The sequence below is a fragment of the Pinus tabuliformis genome, chromosome J, assembly GCF_031772625.1.
Source record: "Pinus tabuliformis cultivar Carrire ecotype Pingquan chromosome J, CPIR1, whole genome shotgun sequence".
Lineage (NCBI taxonomy): Eukaryota > Viridiplantae > Streptophyta > Pinopsida > Pinales > Pinaceae > Pinus > Pinus tabuliformis.
This window is the reverse complement of record NC_142295.1, coordinates 221942671-221965644: the sequence shown is the minus strand read 5'-3', so window position 1 is coordinate 221965644 and position 22974 is coordinate 221942671. Positions and strand designations below refer to the sequence as shown.

Sequence of the window (22974 nt, the reverse complement as noted above, 5' to 3'; positions counted from 1 at the left end):
CTGAAAGTTCGCCAGCAGTGCCGCCTTCCCTACAGCATCAAACCCTTCACAGACGAGGTATTGAGTGATGTTACACCTCTGGATGTTTGTGATGTATTATTAGGCCAACCATACTTGTGGAGGCGACATGCTGTGTATGAGTCCAGGCCTCGTGCTGTCATTATTTCTTTGCATAATTCATTATACAGGATACCGGAGGTAGCCCCACCTACCGCCACATCTTTGATCACCACTAAGAAAGGCAGCAAGCTCATCTCCCAGACCAGGAAATTCATCTGTCTGGTTCACTCCCAAAGTAAGGGGAAGATTTCCATCACATCCATGACCCCCGTGAAGGGTTCCTCCACGCAGTAGCAGCAACAAAGGGATACGGTCATGACAGAACACAGGAACAACTTCTCCTCACCCACAGGGGTACCACATAAGTTTCAGGTGGGCGACAAAGTTTGGTTACATCTGCAGAAAGAACGCCTTACAAGAGCCCATCAGAAGCTCCGACCACTCCGACATGTTCCTTACACCAGTACCAAGGCTACGGGCAACAATGCTTTGAAGCACATCACTCCTCCATTCCTTTGCTTGCACCGAGTGTTCAATGTGGACCATCGTCGACCATGCTTCCCACCATTTCTGGTCACGACAGAGATTACAGAACAGCTCACCAGAGAACCAGCTCAGCAGAAGGTTCCTCATCTCAGGGAGGAACTCAACGCAATGGAGACCATTGCTTCCTAAGGGGGGAGGAATGATCCAGGTGGATGTTGGTGGCCACCCACCTATCCCATTTGGACCCCCATAACTATCTCTTTCAGCTTTTTCAGTTTCCTAAATTGTAGCACAGTTTACTATTTTAGCAGTTTTTCGGGTCCTGAACTTCCAGAGCCGTTTTGAGGCCCTAAACGACGTTTTTTGGGAAATATGGGGCAACATGGGTCCATGGACCGATGTTGCCTCCCAAAGTGGTAGTACTCGGATAGATCTTTCTAACGAGCTATCGTACATGTCAAACGGAGATCGTATGCCAAAGTTACGACCCTGGGAAATTGATGTACCAATTTACCCAAACGGGGCCCACAATTTGGCGTTTCATCTTCTAGGGTTAGGTTTTGGGATGTGAAGGGTTTTCCATTGTTTCTCAACAATAAATAGGCCTTCGAGCCTCATTGTAACACAGTTTTAGAACAGTTCAGAGGCATGTAGCCACCACATCTCTTCTCAGAGATAAGCTACCATCGCCCTAGCTAGTTTATTTCCATTACTGTTTGTAAGCATATTTCAGTATTTTACATTAATGAAATGAAGTATTATTTCCGTTGCATATCGGTGTTTATGGTTATCTCTGTAATTTGTTGCGTTCCTGTTTAAATCCGGATCAGTTAAACAATTAGCCGAGTCTGAAATAGTTCATTGATTTTTCATGAGTAATATTCCAAATTTTAGCTATTTATTTTATTGTAATTGAAGTTCGAAAACTTTTGATGATTTGTCACTCAAACTTCTAGATTTTTATTATATGAAATTGAAGTTGGTTGTGTTATTCATATTGGTAATCCAAGTTTGGAGTACTTAAAAATCACAAGGAATTTTCATATGGCTTTACACAAGTCAATCTATATTTCTTTGTTTGACAATTTTTTGTTCTTAGTAGATAGACCCACCTTGGTGTCGGATTTTCCAAGCATTAGAACCAACATATAATAAATTTCAAAGCAACTTCATCAAGGTTGAATCCCTTGTATTAGCTAATATGGGTCCCCATGCAGCATGGTGCAAGCTCATAACTTTTCCAAAGAATGTGGATTGAACAATGTGAAACAAAAATTGAAAATTATTTGCTTGAAGCAGAGAAGGTACAAAAATGCGTATGTAGAGTCAAACATTACATTCGAGTAACTTAACAATAATTATGAAATTTATGCATGACACGAATCATTCTCCTCCATTGGACCTTGACATACAATAATGTATAAATTAGCATATTCGGAATCAAATAATGTGCAGGTAGAATGTAAAATACTACATGCTTTTGATCAAGTGAGACAGTTCAATATTGAAAAATGGTCAGAAACGACTCTGAGAGGAGAAAGGAATGTGCACCAAACCTGTGTGGACGGAAATAATCTTAGCATCAAATGTACACTTCGTAACATTTTTCCACTTTTTGGAAACAATTTTTGCTTTATGAGGCATAAAAATCTTTTTGCATTTATTTATAGGCCTCTGCCTAGTCAAATGCATAGCCAAGTCTCATGGAATATCATGTTGAATAAAGGAAACCTCATGGTTGCTACCAAAAGTTTTCCATGGTACCTATGAATAGTGAATTAAAGTTTATATATCAGCTAAAATAATTTTTTAATTAATTCTTAACAAAAGATCCACTTCTCTCCTATCGAACGTTGTAATTTTTTATGTCAGTGAATAACCTTATTGATATATCTATATTGTAGCTCTGCTTTAAACTAGTTCATCTAATGGTAAATTTCGAATTTCTCATTTTTAGAAAAAACTTTGAATAAGCATCCTATGTCACAAACCAGTCCAAATGCCCAGAAGAAGTTAAGCAAGGAAAAGCAAAAGAAAATCCAATCACCTTAAGAGCAAGTGATAAACAATTGTATGCTTTTGATAAAGTGAGATAGTTCATGTAGAATTTCTCACTGTAGATCAATAGATTATGCAATATACTAAAGAAAAATACTAGATCTACTTCTACAACAAACTTGCGGAAGCTTAATCGATTATGAGCAAGATCAAATAGAACACATATAACAGAGAATGAGAAAGCAATGACACATGAACACAGAAGAATACTCTGGGGAAAGCCTCAGCTAAAAACCCCGATCTTTGTATTATTATACAAGTGGAAATATGTCCAGATTACACAAAGCTTTAGCTCACAAGCTATCCAACTCTCAATACAATCCTACAATACAGCTCACAGACTGAATAGACACAACATATGCCTTCCCTCAGCCCTCCAAGCCTCCTATTTCCTTGCGCAATTTCTCTTGGGATCCAATGTTACCACCTGTGTGAATTGGCCTCATCACACACTCATCAAACTCAAAATTAACTATGCAATCTCCAACGAATGAATTCCTTCTGCATGCAAGAGATATCCTCCATGGAATATTCCTGCAACTGATAGTACACTGTCCCATCATCTGATCTCAACTAGGTCTCTGACTGAACTGATATGCATGAGTTATTTATGAGAGAATATTCAGTTATCTGAAGTGCAGCAGTTACATGCATGCATGCATTAACTAACTAAACTCACAATCAGTTCCACAAACTGTTGGAACTAATCTAACTAGACTTAACTCAGATAACTGAGCTAACTAATTACAACTCAAAGTACAACTCATCCTAATCTCCTTAATCAAGGGATAACTTCCTCAATCAATGGAGAAACTATTGCATGTCTTCACATAGATCATGTTTGATTTCCTACAACTAATTAACTCAAGATTAATTAATTAATTATTCTACAAATAGCTGCTAAGATCAAATTCGAATTTTAATTCTCAATTTTAGTTCAGGGACTAACTAAAATTGGAATGTATCCCAAAATGCTATTTATAGCAGTACTATTTTTATCACTTCTATTTTTAACATTTATTGTTGCTATTTTCAACACTCCCTCTCAATAAGAAAGGGATTATCAGTCACCCCAATCCTGTCTCTGTGGAATTCGAACTTGCATTTTGACAATGCCTTAGTCAAAATATCTACATCCTGTTCCTCAGTCGAAACATACAGTAACAACATGATCCTCTTCACCACACAGTCTCGAAGATGATAGTACCAGATATCGATGTGCTTGGACCTGTCAGGAAATACTGGATTCTCAAAGAGTTTGATACAACTCTTATTATCGCAGTAGATCACAGTTGGATCCATCCTCTGACCAAACAATCCCACTAGAATTTTCCGCCAAATGGCCTCACATGCTGCCTAACTGGTAGCCATGTATTTAGCCTCTGCTAAGCTAAGTGCAACTGACCTCTATTTCCTGTTGTACCAGGAAACTGTAGTTGCACCAAAGTTGAAGATTCCTCCAGAAGTGCTCTTCCAGTCTAATGGACTCCCTGCCCAATATGCATCTGTGAAGCCCTGAAGCTTCACTCCCTCTGTCCGTCTGTACCAAAATCCATATAGAGATTTTCCTCTAAGGTATCTCAGCACATGCTTCGCTTCCTTCCAAAACAGCTTGGTAGGCTGAACCATAGCTTCACTCAGCTGGTTCACTGCAAAGCATAAGCTTGGTCGTGTGTTCACTAGATACATCAATGAACCCACAAGCTGCCGATAAATAGTAGCAGCTACTACCTCACCTGAAGTAGCATCCTTCTTCCTCCAGTTACCAGCTAGAGGAGTCTGCATGGGCTTGCACTTCTCCATGTGGAACTGCCTAAGTATCTCATTAGCATACTTGCCTTGAGACACGAACACTTCTCCATCCTTCTACCACACTTCCATGCCTAGAAAGTAGTGCATAAGACCCATGTCTTTCATCTCGAACTCTCTTGCAAGGTCCTCCTTGCAAAACTTGATCAACTGATCATCACCTGTCAAAATCAGATCATCGACATAAAGAACAATGATCAATGGCTTACCTTCTACCATGATGTGGTAAAGGTCCGCATCTGCTTCACTCTTGGTGAAGCCAAACCTGGTGAAATAGCTATCGATCCTGGTCTACCAAGCACAAGGTGCTTGCTTCAGCCCATACAAAGCCCTCTTGAGTTGGCACACATGCGACTCACGATCGAAGGTCTCAAAAACTTCTGGCTTCTCAATGTACACCTCTTCCTCAATATTCCCATTGAGGAATGCAGTCTTCACATCCATCTGATGGATCCTCCAACCCATTTGAGCTGATAGTGCCAACATCGATCTGATAGATGAGTACCTTGCTACAGGAGCAAAAGTCTCATCTTAGTCGATCCCCTCGACTTGTGAGAAACCACGGGCAACAAACCTTACCTTATGTTTCTAAACACTGCCATCAGCTGCCTCCTTTACCTTGTAAAGCCATCTAAAACTCACCACTGACTTGTCCTGAGGTCTTGGGACAGCATCCCAAACATAGTTCCGAATGATGGAGTCGTACTCCTCCACCATAGCATCAACCCAGACTAGTTGTTGCACTGCCTCCTCGAATGAATAAGGTTCGGACTCTACACACTCCCCAACCAGGGCCATGTAACCAGTGTACTGCTCGGGTGACCTCCTCTGTCTGCGCTAAGAAGATGGTTGTCCCACATTCTCTCGCGCATCCAACATCAACCTGTCAGCTTCCCTTGAGTGTTTCCACCCATCTCTGGAAGACTCAACATGAGTGGATGTCTCCACTCCCGGATCCTCTACATGCGGCTACTCCACATCAATCTGAGGCTCCTCCTCCTTAGGAACTAAAAGTTCCTCCTCTGCATGCAACTTGAGCTCCCTCTCAAGTGATACTCGCATGGCTTTCTGCTCATCAAACTTCAAATCTCTACGTACCACTGTCCTCTGACTGGTAGGCAGGAACACCCGATAGTTGTGGGGTGTATCAGTGTACCCCACAAGTATCCCCAACTCAGTTGTTGGATCTAGCTTCTTCCAGGCATCTTTGGTCACATGGCAATAAACCAATGATCCAAAGATCCTGAAGTGACTCACATCTGGTCGCTTCCCGAAAAAGGCCTCCATAGGTGTCTTCATTCCCAGTATATGGTGCAGGCTTCTGTTCTGCAAGTATACTGCTGTATTGCATGCCTCAGCCCATAAATGAAGTGGTAGGCTTTGGTCATGCAACATTGCTCGAGTTGCTCCCACAATCGATCTGTTCTTCCTTTCGGCCACCCCATTCTGCTGTGGGTTATGGGGTGCTGTCAACTCTCGTTTAATTCCTTCTGCAGTGCAGAAGTCCTTAAACTATTGGGAGACATACTCTCCACCATTGTCACTATGCAAGGCCCTTATTTTCTTTCCAGATTCTTTCTCTACCAAGGCTTTAAACTCACAAAACCTCAAGAAGGTCTGATCCTTCTTTTACATAGAGTAGATCCAACATCTACGAGAAAAATAATCAATAAATATAACATAGTACCTTTGTTTAGTGGTGGAGGCTGTAGAGAATGGTCCACAAACATCTGTGTGAACTCGCTCCAAGATTGCTCTAGCTCTACTATCTCAATCCTAAAAGGAATATTTTGCATACTTACCCAAGGTACAACCTTTGCATGTATCTATCTACTTTAGTTTTCCCTTGGGAAGTCCGGTATAAATTTGCTGCATGATCTTTAAGGCCCCATGGTGCAAGTGGCCCAATCTTCTATGCCATAGCTCGCCAACATCTTGGCTCTACAGCAACTCAGCTTTGGAACTCAATGCAACACAGTCATCTAGCTCCAGCTTGTAGAGATTCTTAACTCGAATCCCAATCCTCTTGGTCTGTCCAGTGCCGATATGCCTCAGGAATACCTTTCCTTTACTAGAGACTACATCATAGCCTTTGTCTTCTAGCATATCAACGAACACAAGATTCTTCTTCAGACCTAGTACATACTTTACATTAGTCAGGGTGAGAGGAGCTCCATGCTCCCTCTGAAACACAACCGTACCTTCACCTGAAACACGGTACTTTCCATCATTGCCCATCTCGATCCGCATCTGGAGATCCTTCTCCTCCAAGGTACTAAAAAGATTCTTGTCGTCGGTCATGTGGAACGAAGCTCCATTGTCCAGGTACCAAACACATCCCACCATGGATGAAACCATGCATGCGATGAGAGAGAAATCCAACTCGAACTGTGAGGCCAGTGCCTCACCGTCTGATCCCTTCGAGGATCCCTTCTTGGATTTCTTCTGTGGACAATTCGTAGCATAATGGCCCACCTCATGACAATGAAAGCATCACACTTTTGATTTGTCAAACTTCTTCCCACCATGGGAAGAACTGGATTTGGAATGGGACGCCTTCCCTTTCCCTTTCCTCGCCTTACTCGTGAAGGATAGATTTTCCTCATCATCTTGATTTGATGAAGATCCATCTCTGGTGCTTCTTCTTATCTCCTCCTGCATCAGATCCAACCAAAGTCGTTCTCAATCTCACAGTTTCTCTCTTCCATTTACCAAGTCTTGGTAGTTATGCCAACTCTTAGGAAAATCGAGGAGAGAAAGACTCACCATGTCATCATCGGTTGTCGTGATCCCTACACTTCCAAGCTCATCCCTGCAGGTGATGAGCTTGTTTAGATATGTAGAGATCATGTCGCCCTTTTCACACTTGATTTTTCGAAGCTTGTCTTTCAACGCCAACTTCCTCTGATCACTGCTGTTATGAAATAAATCTTTCAATGTTCTCCACATTGAAAATGTGTCTCCTTCCCATGGATGGAGACTCGAGACTATATGGTCTCGAACTCCCTCCAGAAGGATTCTCCTCGCTCTAGCCACACATTTCTTCCATTCCGCCAATTCTGTAGCATTAGCTGCTACTGGCTTGGGGACTTATTGATCAATGAAGTCCTTTAGACCGTTGTCCTCTAATACTGCTTCCATGCGATCCTTCCAGGCTATATAATTTGAGCTGCCATCAAGGGCATACTCAAGTCTTAAACCGTTGAACGCCATTGGTGAAATTTGAGATGTGATAAGAATTCGAATTCTATAATCAGGAACTTCAAACTTCGAACTTCTCCCTTTTTTGTATACTGTTCTTCTCTTTGATCACCTTTGCTCCAATACCATGTAGAATTTCCCACTGTAGATCAATAGATTATGCAATATACTAAAGCAAAATACCATATCTACTTCTACAACAAACTTGCGGAAGCTTAATCGATTATGAGCAAGATCATATAGAACACATATAACAAAGAATGAGAAAGAAATTACACATGAACACAGAAGAATACTCTGGGGAAAGCCTCAGCTAAAAACCTCGATCTCTGTATTATTATACAAGTGGAAATATGTCCAGACTACACAAAGCTTTAGCTCACAAGCTATCCATTTCTCAGTACAATCCTACAATACAGCTCACAGATGGAATAGACACAACAAATGCCTTCCCTCAGCCCTCCAAGCCTCCTATTTTCTTGTGCAATTTCTCTTGGGGTCCAGTGCTGTCACTTGTGTGAATTGGCCTCATCACACACTCATCAAACTCAAAAGTAATTGCGCAATCTCCAAGGAATGAATTCCTTCTGCATGCAAGAGATATCCTCCATGGAATATTCCTGCAACTGATAGTACACTGTCCCATCATCTGATCTCAACTAGATCTCTGACTGAACTGACATGCATGAATTATTTATGAGAGAATATTCAATTATCTGAAGTGCAGTAGTTACATGCATGCATGCATTAACTAACTGAACTCACAATCAGTTCCACAAACTGTTGAAACTAATCTAACTGGACTTAACTTAGATAACTAAGTTAACTAATTACAACTCAAAGTACAACTCATCCTGATCTCCTTAATCAAGGGATAACTTCCTCAATCAATGGAGAAACTGTTGCATGTTTTCACATAGACTTCATGTTTGATTTCCTACAACTAATTAACTCAAGATGAATTAATTAATTATTTTACAAACAACTGCTAAGATCAAATTCGAATTTTAATTCTCAATTTTAGTTCAGGGACTAACTAAAATTGAAATGTATCCCGAAATGCTATTTATAGTAGTACTATTTTTAGCACTTCTATTTTTAGCATTTCTTGTTGCTATTTTCAACAATTCAATATTAGAAAAGAACATATTTCTGATCAAATATTTGCTATTTGAACTTGAAAGAGCATCTTTGAAGATTGAGAGACAATCTATGTTGGAAAAGTTATAGAATTTGTAAATTTGCAATATTGTAAATGATTTGTCTTTATCTTTTAAGCTTTGAATGACAATTCGTTTACTAATTTTTATATCCAGTGATCTTCTATGTGTCATGATTCTTCTGAAATTTATAACTTATGACATTTCTTTTGCAACATCTGATGCAATTGCTATATTTTGAAATAGATACTTGTTACCTCACTTTCAGCATAGAAAGAAATAAATATAAAATGCTAGTCTCTACCCAAAAACAATCTAAAAAATTACAATACAAATAAAATTATTAATATTTTATGATACTTTTAATTAAAATTAACAAATAAATAAATAAATATATATATATAGATAGATACATACATACATACATACATATATATTCACATTATTAAAGATTAAAAAAAATACACATCTATTTATGAAACCAAAAAAAACCACTAAACTAATAATATAACCTTACTACTAAATTATCATACTAAAATAATAATATAATCTTACTACTAAATTATGGCAGGGTGTGTAATCGATATATCGTGTATTATTTTAACCCTACCACTAAATTATCATACTAAAATAATAATATAATCTTACTACTAAATTACTAATTTATTGGCAGGGTGTGTAATCGAACTCCATGTGGTGATTGACTTAAAGTATCGTTCCAATTTTGTATTGGAAAAAGGCACATTCCTTATGCCATCAAACCTACGTAATAGCATTTTTTAATTTCTGCCATCACTGGGCACTATTGGTGTAAACCTTATTGGTATAAGGGTTTACAAGAGTGGAATTTGGGTGGTCTGAGTGGTGACTGAATCATAAATTATTAAATTATTATTGGTATAAATTATTATTAATATATGATTGGGTAGTTATATTTTAATAATGGAAAAATATGAATATAATTTATAATTAACACAATTTTATTAATAAATATGATTAATATATATGCGATTAATTTAATATATCTTATATTATAAATATTGTAGATATCTGTCTTTTGGATTAACCATATTATTATGATTGTGTCGTGTTGCAATCCGAAAGACTAATATCTACATTACAAAAATCTTAGATCTAATATTATAAATATTACTAATATTATTTATTAATATTAATATAAATAATAATATTAATTATGTTAATTTGATGAATAATATTAAATTGTTAATTAAATATTATTAATGTTATTTTTAAAATTTAAAACTTAATAGTCAAACCTAAAACAAGCTATCAATTGGGTTCACAGGGATAATCGTCCTGGTCCTCCACAAAGCGCCCGGGTTGGTTCCTTCCTCTGTCGTGCGTGGGAAGCTCTTGAGGAGGGAGTAGGATGAGTTGCTAAAACGAACGAAATGGAGGATCGACCCGTTATGATTACGAAGACAGACTGTTGCATTGGCTGGCCAGCCGAGGGGGGCTCGGTATATCTAAATCTGAGCAAGCAAAAAGAATAGATTGGTTCGATAAGAGGGTCCCCCAACTTGGATCACCTTAATAGAAAGCCCCAACATCCATTATAATGAACCCGATACCTCGAAACATTATATAACTTAATGTTATAAACAACCCTAATATAGGATTATATAACACAAGCCGTTTATGCTTAGTCCCCATCTTTGATACTAAAAACTAATTTATGATTTTAAATAATATATATATATATATATATATATATATATATATATATATATATATAAACTAATTTATGATTTTAAATAATATAAATATATATATATATATATAATTTTAAATTAGTATAATATAATAATTATTTTTTATAAAAATGTTATAAAATAAAATATTTTGATTTTAAAATGAGTTAATAAACCAACTAAATTATATAAATTTAATATAAAAATAAATTAATTTTTTCATATATTTTTTAATTTTATCGAAATTAAATTAAAAAACTACAATTTGGAATTATTAGATTTTACAATTTAATAAAATATAATTTAAAAAATTTAATCTATCACAGCAATTTATTTTTATTAAAATTATATAAAATATTATATATATTAAAATTCTATAATTTTTTTTTATAAGTGATAAATAACTTTTTAATATTAATTTCAGGGTTTAGTGAAATTTAAAACTAAAATGACCTTAAGATACCAATATATTATTGTTAATAGGATACCAATCATAAGATTACAATATAAAATATTGCGACAAGGAATTTTTGGTTGGCAACTCTTTCATTCATATATATATGATTAAGTATTACTAGTGCAGATATGTTATCATCCAAATTCATCTAATTTTACATGAATTTTACATGTGGAAGTGTGCAACACGACACAAATAAAGTGGTTTGAATTAATTCAAAGTTATCAAAAATTAACTGCCAAAAATTTGTGTGTTTGGTATTAAATAGCTTTGCTTCAATTTTATTACCAATGTATAAAGTGGTTTGAATTAATTCAAAGTTATAAAAAATTAACTGCGAGAAATTTGTGTGTTTGGTATTAAATAGCTTTGCTTCAATTTTATTCCCAATGTAATGGAATATTTAAGAATTTTTCCAAATGCTATTAGATACGTTTAATAAAATAATTATTAATTAATTTTGAAATTATGAATATGAATATGACACTAATTTTGGAAAATAACTCAAATTGTAAACTTTTTTAATGTAATGACATATTCAAAAAAACTATTAAATATGTTTAGTAAAATAATTATTAATTAATTTTAAAAGTTAAATATATTTAATAAAATAATTATTAATTAATTTTGAAATTATGAATATGAAGACACCAGTGGTATAAAGACACGAGTGCCTGGTTAAACTATTGGGACATCAACGAGAATGATGCATTGCAAAACATTAATAACATTAAAGATATTGTTACTTTTAAATTCAAAGAAAAAATGTGGTGTGAGAAAGATTTGGCAGCTAAAAGAAAATTAAGTTATTATAAAAAGGTCATCAACGCCACCCTAGAAGTTCGAAAGTATCTCTCTATTTTAGCTAGCTCAAAAAAAAAATTAATATAGAAAAGATTAGAACGAATTCTCATGAGCTCCATAGTGAAACAGGTCGTTGGGCAGTTCCTAAAACACCATGGATGGAAGGGATCTACCATCTATGTGAGAATAGGAACATCGAGGATGAAAACCACTTCCTCTTAGAGTGCCCTCCGCACAACCACATTAGATCTCAATTTCATAATCTTTGTCACAATACTAACCTTCTTAGCCTTTTACAATGTCACATTTATAGTGAGCTCGGGTGGCTTCTCTCCAAGCTTTTTGAGCATAGGAATAAAATCTTAAATCAAACTAAATAATTTGTTTCTTTAAGTCCGATAGACCAAAGTTTGGTCTCAGCGAATGTTAACCACCATCATCATCATTATGACACCAACTTTGAAAAATAAATCAGTTTGTAAACTTTTCTTGTAATGTAATGACATATTCAAAAAAATCCAAAAACTATTAAATATATTTAATAAGATAATTATTAAGTTTTATCTCTTTTATATATTCATTAATTAATTAATTAAAAAATTGAAAAATAATAAAAAAAAAGTTCAGTAAAATAATTCACATAGAATTTTTTGACAGGTTAATCAAAAAAATTGTTTGCCAAAAAATATCAAAACTCCCCTTTGAAGTCATTTGAGCTTTGCAAAAAAAAGCGTGAAAAGCCCCACAGAAAAAAGCAATTGCCTAACGGTTAAAAAAAAAAGCTCAGCGCCCAGTATTCGCAGCTCAGCCAAGGAAAACCTGCGCACAACTGCTCTCGTCGGAACGGCGCATATGGCAAAAGTTAAAATTTCAACGCTACGCTCACCGAATTCGAATGCTGGTGCAAAAAAAACAACGAAACCCCACGTCAACATTACAATTGAAAGGAGCGGTCAACAGAATTTTTCAAAGCTGCGTGATTTTTGAGGTTCACTATTAAAAGTGTTTTTTATTTGAATGAATTCTCATTTTTTTAATTTCGAAAGAAACATCGCATTCCTTTTATAAAAGTGCATGTTTAAAATTCTTTTAAACGTACGAGATTTTTTATGATTTAAAAAGAGTATTAAAAAGGGAGGTTCCTTTGTTTGGTTTTAAAAGGGACTATTAGGAAGAGGGTTTGTTATTTTTTTTTAAGTTTTTTTGTTTTTTAAATAAAAAGAATTTGGAAAGGAAAAAGAAATTTTTAAGAAGGTATGTGAGTTATAAAAAAAGAGGGCACTGTGTTTTTTTGAAGGAGGATTTTTTTTAAAAGATAAAAGGGCGCACAAATTTGTATTTGAAGAAGCGCTTTGCTATAGACCTTGATTTTGTTTGGAAAAAATTACGTGTTTTGGTTTTTGAGAATGAAGACATTCCTGCAAGCTCAAGAGTGTTGGGATACACTTCAGACTGCCTATGTAGAACAGACCTAAGAAGAATTCATTGAACTAAGAAAGAAAGAACAAAGAATCAAACGTTGGATACAAAACTCAGCCGATAACTCTATTTTTGACAAGATAACTTGCGCGTCCGCAACACATGAAGCTTGGGAAATATTGAAAGTTGTGTATCAACGTAATGATACAGTGAAAACAGTGAAATTATAGACATTAAGATCACAGTTCGAAACCCTAAAGATGACTGACACAGAAAATGTGGATCAATTCATGACTAGAGTCGTGGGAATAGTCAATCAGATCAAGTTCATCGGTGAAACAATTTCAGATCATAAAATTGTTCAAAAAATCCTTCGAAGTTTTCCTAAGAGATACGACATGATTGTAACAGTCATTCTAGAATCCAAAGATTTTACAAATTTCTCAGTAGAACAGTTGACTGGACCACTTCTGCCACACAAAATGAGACTCAACTTAGCAGAAGATTCCATGGAACAAGCTTTCAAAACACAACTCTCTTTTGGTAGAGGCAGAGGATATAGAGGCGACAAAAAGCAAGGCAGGTGAGAACATCATCATGCAACAAAGCAGTGGGGATCTCCACAAAACCAAACTCAGAGAAGCAGGCCAAGGAGAAAATCTGATGTCCAAAGTTATTACTACAAGAATTTTGAGCATTATGAACATGAATGTAGAAAGAAATAGTCAGATCAACAAAGAGGCAATGTCCATCGCTCTAACAATGAAGGAGAATCCTCTAAAACAATGTTTCTTTCCTGCCATCTTTCTAAAGACACTCACAACAAGGATCTTTGGTTGCTAGACAGTGGCTGCAGCAGTCATATGACAAGTAACAAAAAATTGCTTTCTTATGTTGATGCTTCCATAACATTAGAAATTACTCTTGGAGATTGTTCTTGCATTAAAGTTGAAAGAAAAGGTATTGTCCCTATTCTTACGAAACAAAATCAACAGAAATACCTTCCTGATTTTTATTATGTTCCAAGTCTAAGGTATAACCTCATTAGTGTAGGAAAACTGATGGAACATGGTTATGATGTAATATTTCAAGGAAACGGATGTTATATCTATGACAAACCTCCCAATAGAAGATTGATAGCAATGGTTGAAAAACCCAAGAATAGGATGTTTCCTTTGACTCTTAGAAGTCGAAATCTCTTAGAGTCTTTAGTCTGCAATGTGTCAAGAATACATGAATCTCAGCTATGGAATTCTAGATATGGCCATATCCCATTCAAGACTCTAAGTCAACGTCAAAAACAATCAATCATCATTGGTCTCACTACTATGAATGAAAAAGACTGTAATTGTGAAATTTGTGTTATGTCCAATGCAGACATGGTCCATTAGTGGTAGTCTTTATTTTCTGACATTCATTGACGATTATTGCAGGAAGACATGGGTGTATTTTCTCAAAAATAAATCAGAGACATTCTCAAGGTTCATAGAATTCAAAGCAGAAGCAAAAAATAATAGCGAAAAGCCTTTGAAAGTACTTAGATCCGACAGAGGAGGAGAGTACAACTCCAACGAATTCAAATCTTTTTGTCAACAACAAGGAATCATAATGCACAATACAACAAGATATATTCCATAACATAATGAAGTAGCAGAAAGGAAAAATCAGTCAATCATGAATATGGTCATCTGTATGATTCGTGAGAAGAAGTTGTCAAATAACTACTAGGCTGAAGGAGTTTTGACAACAATGTATGTTCTCAACAGATCTCCAACAACCAGTCTCCAAGGTACAATACCTCAAGAAGTATGGGATGGTAAAAAGGTAAATGTATCTCACTTTAGAATTTTTGGATTAGTAGCACTTTCACGTGTTCCCGAGAAGCTAAGAAAGAAAATTGATGATAGGAGTGAAAAATGTATTTTCGTAAGCTATAGTGAAAAGTCAAAGGGATATAGACTTTATAATCCAGTTACCAAGAAGTTTGTTTTAACTAGAGATGTAAATTTTTTTGAAAATAAATCTTGGTCTGATCAAGTTGATGAAGCTTCAAATCAATCTTTTTATCCACCACAACCACCAAGATTTCAAGTTGAAGAAGAGCCATACCATTATGAAAATGGTACATCTTCAAGTAGTGAATCTATCAGTGATTCAACATATTCAGAAGACAATCAGAAAACAAGAAGCATTAGAGAAATATATGAGAAGGAGCATGATTTTGACCAACAGAATATGTTTGCATTTCTTTCATCTCAACCAACTCATTTTTAAGAATAATTTAAATAAAATCGTTGGGTAAATCCAATGAACCAATAAATTGCTTCCATAGAGAAGAATCGGACTTGGGAATTAGCTAATCTCCCAAAACACAAAACCAGAATTGGTGTAAAATGAGTATATAAGACCAACTTGAATGAAAAAGGAGAGATTGAGAAACATAAGGAAAGGTTGGTTGCCAGAGGATTCTCACAATAGTTTGGTGTCGATTATGGTGAAACCTTTGCTCCAATAGCAAGGTTAGATATTGTTAGAACCATTTTTTCCATAGCATCTCAACACAAATGGAAAGTCTATCAAATTGATGTAAAATCTTCCTTCCTGAATGGTATATTGCAGGAAGAATTTTATCTAGAGCGGCCTCCTAACTTTGAAGTTTCAGGACAGGAGCATAAGGTATATAGATTGAAGAAATCCTTGTATGGTTTTAAACAAGTTCCAAGAGCTTGGTACAGTTGCATTGATACCTATCTCATCAAAGGTGGTTTTCGCAGAAGCAGTCATGAGACAACTTTGTATACCAAAATGCATGAATGTAAAATTCTTATTGTATGTCTTTATGTAGATGATCTTCTTTATATAGGAAACATGATGTTAGAAGATTTCAAAGTAGCAGTGTAAAGAAAGTTTGATATGATACATTTAGGAGTCATGAAATACTTCTTAGGCATTGAAATTCACCAATCTGCTAATGGCATTTTTGTTGGTCAACAAAAATATGCCACTAATATCATCCAAAAGTTCAGAATGACCAATTGCAAACCTGCAAATACACCAATTTCTCAAGGCACAAAACTGAGCAAAGAAGATGTAGCACCACCAGTTGATTCCACAATGTATAAAAGTCTAGTTGGTAGTTTGTTGTATCTAACTGCAACTAGACCTAACATTATGTTTGCAACAAGTTTTGTCTCCAAGTTTATGCAGTCACCTAAGATCACTCATTGGAAGGTTGCAAAAAGGATCTTAAGGTATATTGCAGGTACAATAGACTATGGTTTGTTCTATACACATTCTAAAAATTGTTCACTTTCAGGTTATACAGACAACAATTATGCAGGGAGTTTAGATGATCACAAAAGCACTTCAAGGTATGTTTTTCATCTTGGAACCAATATGATTTCATGGGCATCCAAAAAATAATCAACCATTTCAATATCTCTAGCAGAGGTAGAATATGTAGCAACAAATTCAACAGTTCTTCAACCTGTGTGGTTGAGAAGAATATTGGAAGATATTTCAAATATTCAGAAGGAGTCAACTTCAATCTACTGTGATAACAGCTCAATAATTTCTTTATCAAAAAATCATGTTTTCCACAAAAATAGCAAGCACATTGACACTCATTTTCATTTCATCCATGAGCTTGTCAAGGATGGGGACATAATAATTTCTTTTTGTGGTTCCAAAAGTCAACTGGCAGATATTTTCACAAAGCCATTGGGAAAGAATGTATTTGAAATTCAAAGAGAACAATTAGGCATTATAAGTATCTCTAAATGTAACAGTTGAGATTAGGAGGGGATGTTGAGATTTTAATCTCGCTGTTGGTTAGGTGTCATCTCATTTGATTTTGTTGTCTGTTAGGTGTCATAGACAATTCAATTTTACTTCAAATCTACTCCATAGGTGTCGAGTTCTACTTCAGTGATTTATTGTTGATGTTTACAATGTAATCTATTTAACCATTTTGAATATTGAGAAAAATAATCTCCACTCCACGTTTTTTCCTCATTCTTTCTCAATACCCACTACTGTAAATGTCTCATCTCCATTATTATCGAATTAATTTCATATCTCAGAGTTGTGTAAGGAAACAATTTAATAATTTTTTAGAAAACATATATATATATATCTATATATATATATATATATATATATATATATGAAAGGAACCTAATATCTAGCTTGACAATTGGAAAGATTTGAATCTTGGATTGGATCTCTCAGTTTTCATAGAACTCACATTACTTGTATAACCAATTCATGGTTGTGTGTGTCCTAGAATAGAGTTAGTTCCTATTTTCTAGGAGATGGTTTTTATCTCCTTAAATTGAATGTAAACTTATATATTTTTGATTTAATGATTAATGAGATAGAGCATATTGCTTGGACCAGTGTCTAGGTGTAGCTTGCTCACTTGTTAGCTGCTAATTTCAGTGTGTAAGTTTCATTCCAGTTTTGTCTTTCCATTTTTTAACATGGTATCAGGGCACAGAGAATTGGGTCTGTGGTGAGTATGCCTTGGTGGCTAGATTGAGAGCTTTGGTGGCTGAGTTGAGCCTTGGTGGTTAAGTTGAGCCTTGGTCGTTGAGAGCCCTTGTGGTTGAGAGTGTGTAAGCCTTAGTGGTTGAGAGCCTTGGTGGCTGATTCAATTGATCAACGTTGGTTCTTAACTTATATTCTTTGAGTAGCATTTTACTATGTTGTTTTTACACAATATTTTTAAAGTCGTGTTTCACATTAATTTAAATTAAATTGTCGATAGCTATCCAAATATTTATGTGACTATGACATTTGTACTTTGTAATATTAGTGAAGATAAGAAAAGGAAAAATGATCTAAAAACCCCTAATTTCACTAATTAAATTAAATTTACAATGAAATATATTTCCACATTATAAAATCTAGACCATCCATTAATGGAATGGATTTTTTTTAAATCCTATTCTTAAATAAACCTCGTCAATAATAAGGTACAGCTTTGGAAGACTGGATTAATTAATTTTACGTTCATGCTGTGATCGGGATTTTAGTTGGGATTGATGCTTAGCGCAGGCCCCGATGAGAAATGTCACGCCATTTAATTATGACTGATTAGATTAATTTAATGGATAATACTTAGAAATTAGATTTAAAAAGATTAAAAGCTTATGAGATTGATTAGAAATGTTATGCCATTTAATTACGATAGCTTTTAATTAAAAATATTTAACAAGTAATACTTAAAAAGATCAAAGGCTTATGAGCATGATTATAAACGTTATGCCATTTAATTACGATAGCTTATCATTAAAACTATATTAACAAGTAATACTAAAAAGTAATGATCCACAATTACATTTAATATATATCAGAGGCTCCACAAACTGAACCTTTAAACAACACAAGACCAACAGGACGTTCATGGTATGAAATTAATTTGACAATAAATGACTTACGGAGATCGAAGAATTACATTTAATAGAAATAAAAAGCTTCCGATAATGAAGCTTTAAACAACACAAAGGGACGCAGTTATCAATATTATTATTATTACTAGAATTCCACAGTGGAGATCTTACAATATAAATGCCCACTTATCAAACTGCTGCAATGTGGGATAATAATAAGAGATGGCCTGTGAATTTTTCATTCTATATTGCGCTGGTGGGGTGGCTACGCAACGATTCCGAGTTTTTCAGACCAAAACCACCCGCTCTTAGAAGATACTTGTGATACGCCGTAGCAACCGCAGCTCCAATCAGCGGACCAGCCCAGAATATCCACTGATGCATTCAATCCATTAAACGACAATTCACTATTAAATTTCACTTCTATTAATATAAATCTCCTCTTTGAAGTTATTTAGATCAGTAAAGTGCAATGCTTCCAAACAGAGAATTATAGATAAATCTTACAAGGTCGTCCCATGATTTTTGATGGCCGTATATCACAGCGGGCCCAAAGCTCCTGGCAGGGTTGATGCCTGTGCCTGTGATGGGAATGGTTGCCAAATGGACCAAGAATACCGCAAGCCCAATTGGAAGTGGGGCCAAAACCTGCATTAACCGCTTATCATATTAGTAATTTGCAAGCTTGAATGAATATTTAACAACAAGGTTCATATATATAGACAGAGAGTTTCAAGGGTGGAATATGGTTTGTATTATGTACAGGGATGTGAGAGTGGTGGGCTTTGCGCTTGGGATCTGCAGCAGAGAAGACAGTGTAAACCAAGACGAACGTGCCAATGATCTCCGCGAGAAGGGCAGTTCCCTTGGAATAACCGGTAGATACAGAGTTCGATCCTCCTCCGGTGGAGGCAAAAAAGCTCCCCTGCATGCCCCTCACCAGGGCAGTTCCGCACAGGGCACCCAGGCATTGAGCTACAATGTACAATAGCGCGCGAGGAAGAGAGACCTTGCGGGCAAGAAACAGTGCAAACGTGACAGCTGGATTGACGTGACCACCTGGACACACGCATTGATTATTAACGTGATTCAGTTTAGCCTTTCAATATGTATACATGAAATATGAAATCAGATTATGATCAAGGCTGCAGGAATGCACTTCGCTTCTTATACCTGAAATTGCCGATATGCAGTATACGAGCACGGAGATCATTCCTCCGAAAGCGGAGGCTTCTCCCAACAACCCCACTCCGCCGCAGGTACCTTTGCTTCGTTTGTTTTCAACAACGGTTGTGAGTGTTATGTAGAGGAAAAGCAGCGTAGCAACAAATTCAGCCATGGTGGCTCTGTAGAACGACCACCGCTTCAATTCTAGCGAATCCAAAAGAGGGGCGGGGACATGATCTTCATAATCCCTGTTCTGTTGTTCTCCGCCTTCTACTCCCATCGCTGCCATCCTCCTCTTCTCCTTAGCTTAACAGCAAAAGCTATACTGCTAATAATGGCTACTCCACTGTATGGATTTTAGGAAGGCCCTCGGTTAAATAGTACCGAGGAGCGCTAGCGTACCGTAGCCGTCACATGACTGTAGAGTATAAGCGAGCTGGATTTGCTGTAACAGTCGGGGGACCCGTCTGGACCGCTCAGCTAAATTCTTGTATGAGGAAGTAAACAACACTGAAGCTATATCGCTTATAGATTATACCTTAAACTTATGTTAAGGTATTTTTGGCTTCTAAATCCCAGAGGTTGGTAGGATATGACATCATTTGGCATTCGCCTGTTCAGATGAGTTCCACTCAGAGATTTCTTGCATGGACATCAATTGCAAATCAAACAAATCGGCGTAATATATGTTGAGTGATGCAAATATGTTTTGGGAATACGGTTCTCAATGAACTTATGGAAAATTTCTTAAGCTTGGATATTTCTATGGTAATTATATTGTTGATATAGTAATTAAATTATTGATGTTGAGGATTTTTGGAGAACTGTGTTATAAAATGGTAGGTTTGTCTAATATTTCGGTAAATCTTTTACTTATAAGCAAGATTGGAGTCCCTAAAAACTGGAAAAGGATTCACTAGTTAGACCAACATACTTTTTATGACGCATTGTTCTCTTAAACTCCTCAACATCAACAATTTCTTTACCTTAACAGGCAACAACTCAGCGAGAAATTAAAAACTTCTTAAATTTTAAAAACTTTTGAAAATTAATAATCTTTAAAGCAACCACAACACAAAAATCTTTGCAATTCTAATTTCTAAGCAAATAAAAATTATAAATGATTCAAAGTTTTATACTATATAAATATAATAATAAGTAAAAAGGTCGTGATTCATTTTAAATCATTTTTTAAAATAAAATCAATCTATATATATATATACATATAATTAATATTGTCACAATAGATTACTTGTTTTATTTATTTAAGTATATTATTGTTATTTTATAAATATTATAATTTTTTAACTTTAGTTTAAGTTGAACTTCTTTAAAGTTAAAAAGGATCCATGTTCCATGTATGTATTTATTTTGTATATATTACATGTTTTAAATCAAAATCTATGTATATATTTATTTTGTATATGTTTCATGTTTTAAATCAATTATAATTATGGAAAAAATTATAAATTTATTTTTTTAAGAATATATCAATAAGTGTTTTTTTACAATTGATCTTTATATATAGAGAGAGGTAGTTCAATTGATGATTAAAATAATGTGAAATTTGAGAGATCCAAGGTTCAAATCCCCCTTATTCTGACTCAGTTTGCGGAAGAGGAGGACATATATATACATATATATATATATAGACACACACATATAGATATTGAAATATTTATTATATAGATTAACATGCCTTTTTTGTTATTGATATGTTTTTAAATAAATGTCCCTTTAATATTACAAGGAGTCCACTTGCTTATTCTTTTTATATATGATTTCTATTGTACCATATATCCATATATATAATTGATATTGAAATATTTTAATTAATAAGCTTATTGAAATATTTTATTGATAACTCATATTAAAATATTTCCTAAATGTCATATAAAAATTTATATATTAAAATATTTTATTTATGATCAATAAAAAAATTCTCTACTATCTAGTTATATATAATTATATGGAATTGATACTAATATAAATTAACATTTATTTTATTTTAGGGTTACATTGATAATTATATTATCTACTTAATATGTATATTGAAATGTTTTATTTATAGTTCATAGCTAAATAATTATTTTTTATGGTTAATATATTTCTTTTTCTATATACATAAAAGTTTTACTTTAAATTTGAAAAAAATTACACAATAATATCAATAACGCTTTTAAATAAATTAACGAAATATGAATATTTATTTCTATTTTTTATTATAACTAACATTACCATTTTATAAACTAAATATTTTATTTCATTTTATATATATATAATTACACATTCTTCCCTACATAATTATAAAATACCACTCTCAATTTAATAATTTTAAAAATATTATAATATGTAAATAAATATAAACTTAATACATCTCAACCCTCATGAATTTAATACACCTCAACTCAACTCGTGCATATTATCAAGTAGCATCTTATTAAGTATCATGAGCCCTTTTCAATCATCTAAAGCTAACTTACTCAACTAGTGCATATTATCAAGTAGTATCTTATTAAGTGTCATGAGCCCTTTTCAATCATCTAAAACTAACTTAATTGTCATTACTCTTTTTATTTATTCATGTAAAAAATTCAAAGCCTCAAATCATATTACCTCATCTTACGGAAAATGTTTTAACATGTATTAATTCATGTTAAAAATTCAAAACCTCAAATCATATTACCTCATCTTACGGAAAATGTATCGGAAAATGTTTTAACATGTATTAATTCATGTTAAAAATTCAAAACCTCAAATCATATTACCTCATCTTACGGAAAATGTATTAGAAATAAGTATAGCATATAAGTTTTAAACATGTGAAGTGAGAAGAGTATATAAATTCTCAAGAAAGATTGAAAAATAATTAATGGAAAATATATAATATATAAGATTTTATAATGAAAATATTTATTTTAGAAAACTAGCAAATCTTAGTGTTATAACTTTTTTTTCTTATCATTAGATTAACATCAATATTCATAATAGAATATATATGTATTATGTGTCTTCTAAAATTATTTTACCAAACATCTTTTTGCTCTTCTCAATTAACTTATTAGAATTTCTTGTTATGACAATATCATCAACATGTAAATAAATCAAAGAAATTGTATCCCTTTATTTTAACAAAATCTTGTTGAAGGAATAAGGTATCCGTCTTCACATACCAATACTTGGATTCCCATTTTAGTTCAAATAATGTCTTCTTTAACCTACAAACAAGATGTTCTTGTCCTTGCTTT

At 34.4% G+C, this 22974-nt stretch overlaps 1 protein-coding gene across 1 annotated transcript; it reads right to left on the bottom strand.

Moving 5' to 3' along the window:
• Positions 1–18683: 18683 nt before the first annotated feature.
• Positions 18684–20063, bottom strand: LOC149226501 (putative aquaporin PIP2-8). Its single transcript, XM_089375304.1, has 4 exons — positions 19733–20063; positions 19323–19618; positions 19067–19207; positions 18684–18934 (listed from the first exon to the last, which is right to left on the bottom strand). The coding sequence occupies exons 1-4, from the start codon at positions 20013–20015 to the stop codon at positions 18803–18805; spliced, it is 852 nt and encodes a 283-aa protein (XP_089231430.1). The 5' UTR covers positions 20016–20063; the 3' UTR covers positions 18684–18802.
• Positions 20064–22974: the final 2911 nt, after the last annotated feature.

Coding starts and splice junctions, on each gene's coding strand:
- LOC149226501 (XM_089375304.1), bottom strand. CDS start 20,015: ATGGCAGCGATGGGAGTAGAAGGCGGAGAACAACAGAACAGGGATTAT. Junction 19,619..19,732: donor CTGCATATCGGCAATTTCAG/GTATAAGAAGCG, acceptor GCGTGTGTCCAG/GTGGTCACGTCAATCCAGCT. Junction 19,208..19,322: donor CCCACCACTCTCACATCCCT/GTACATAATACA, acceptor CGGTTAATGCAG/GTTTTGGCCCCACTTCCAAT.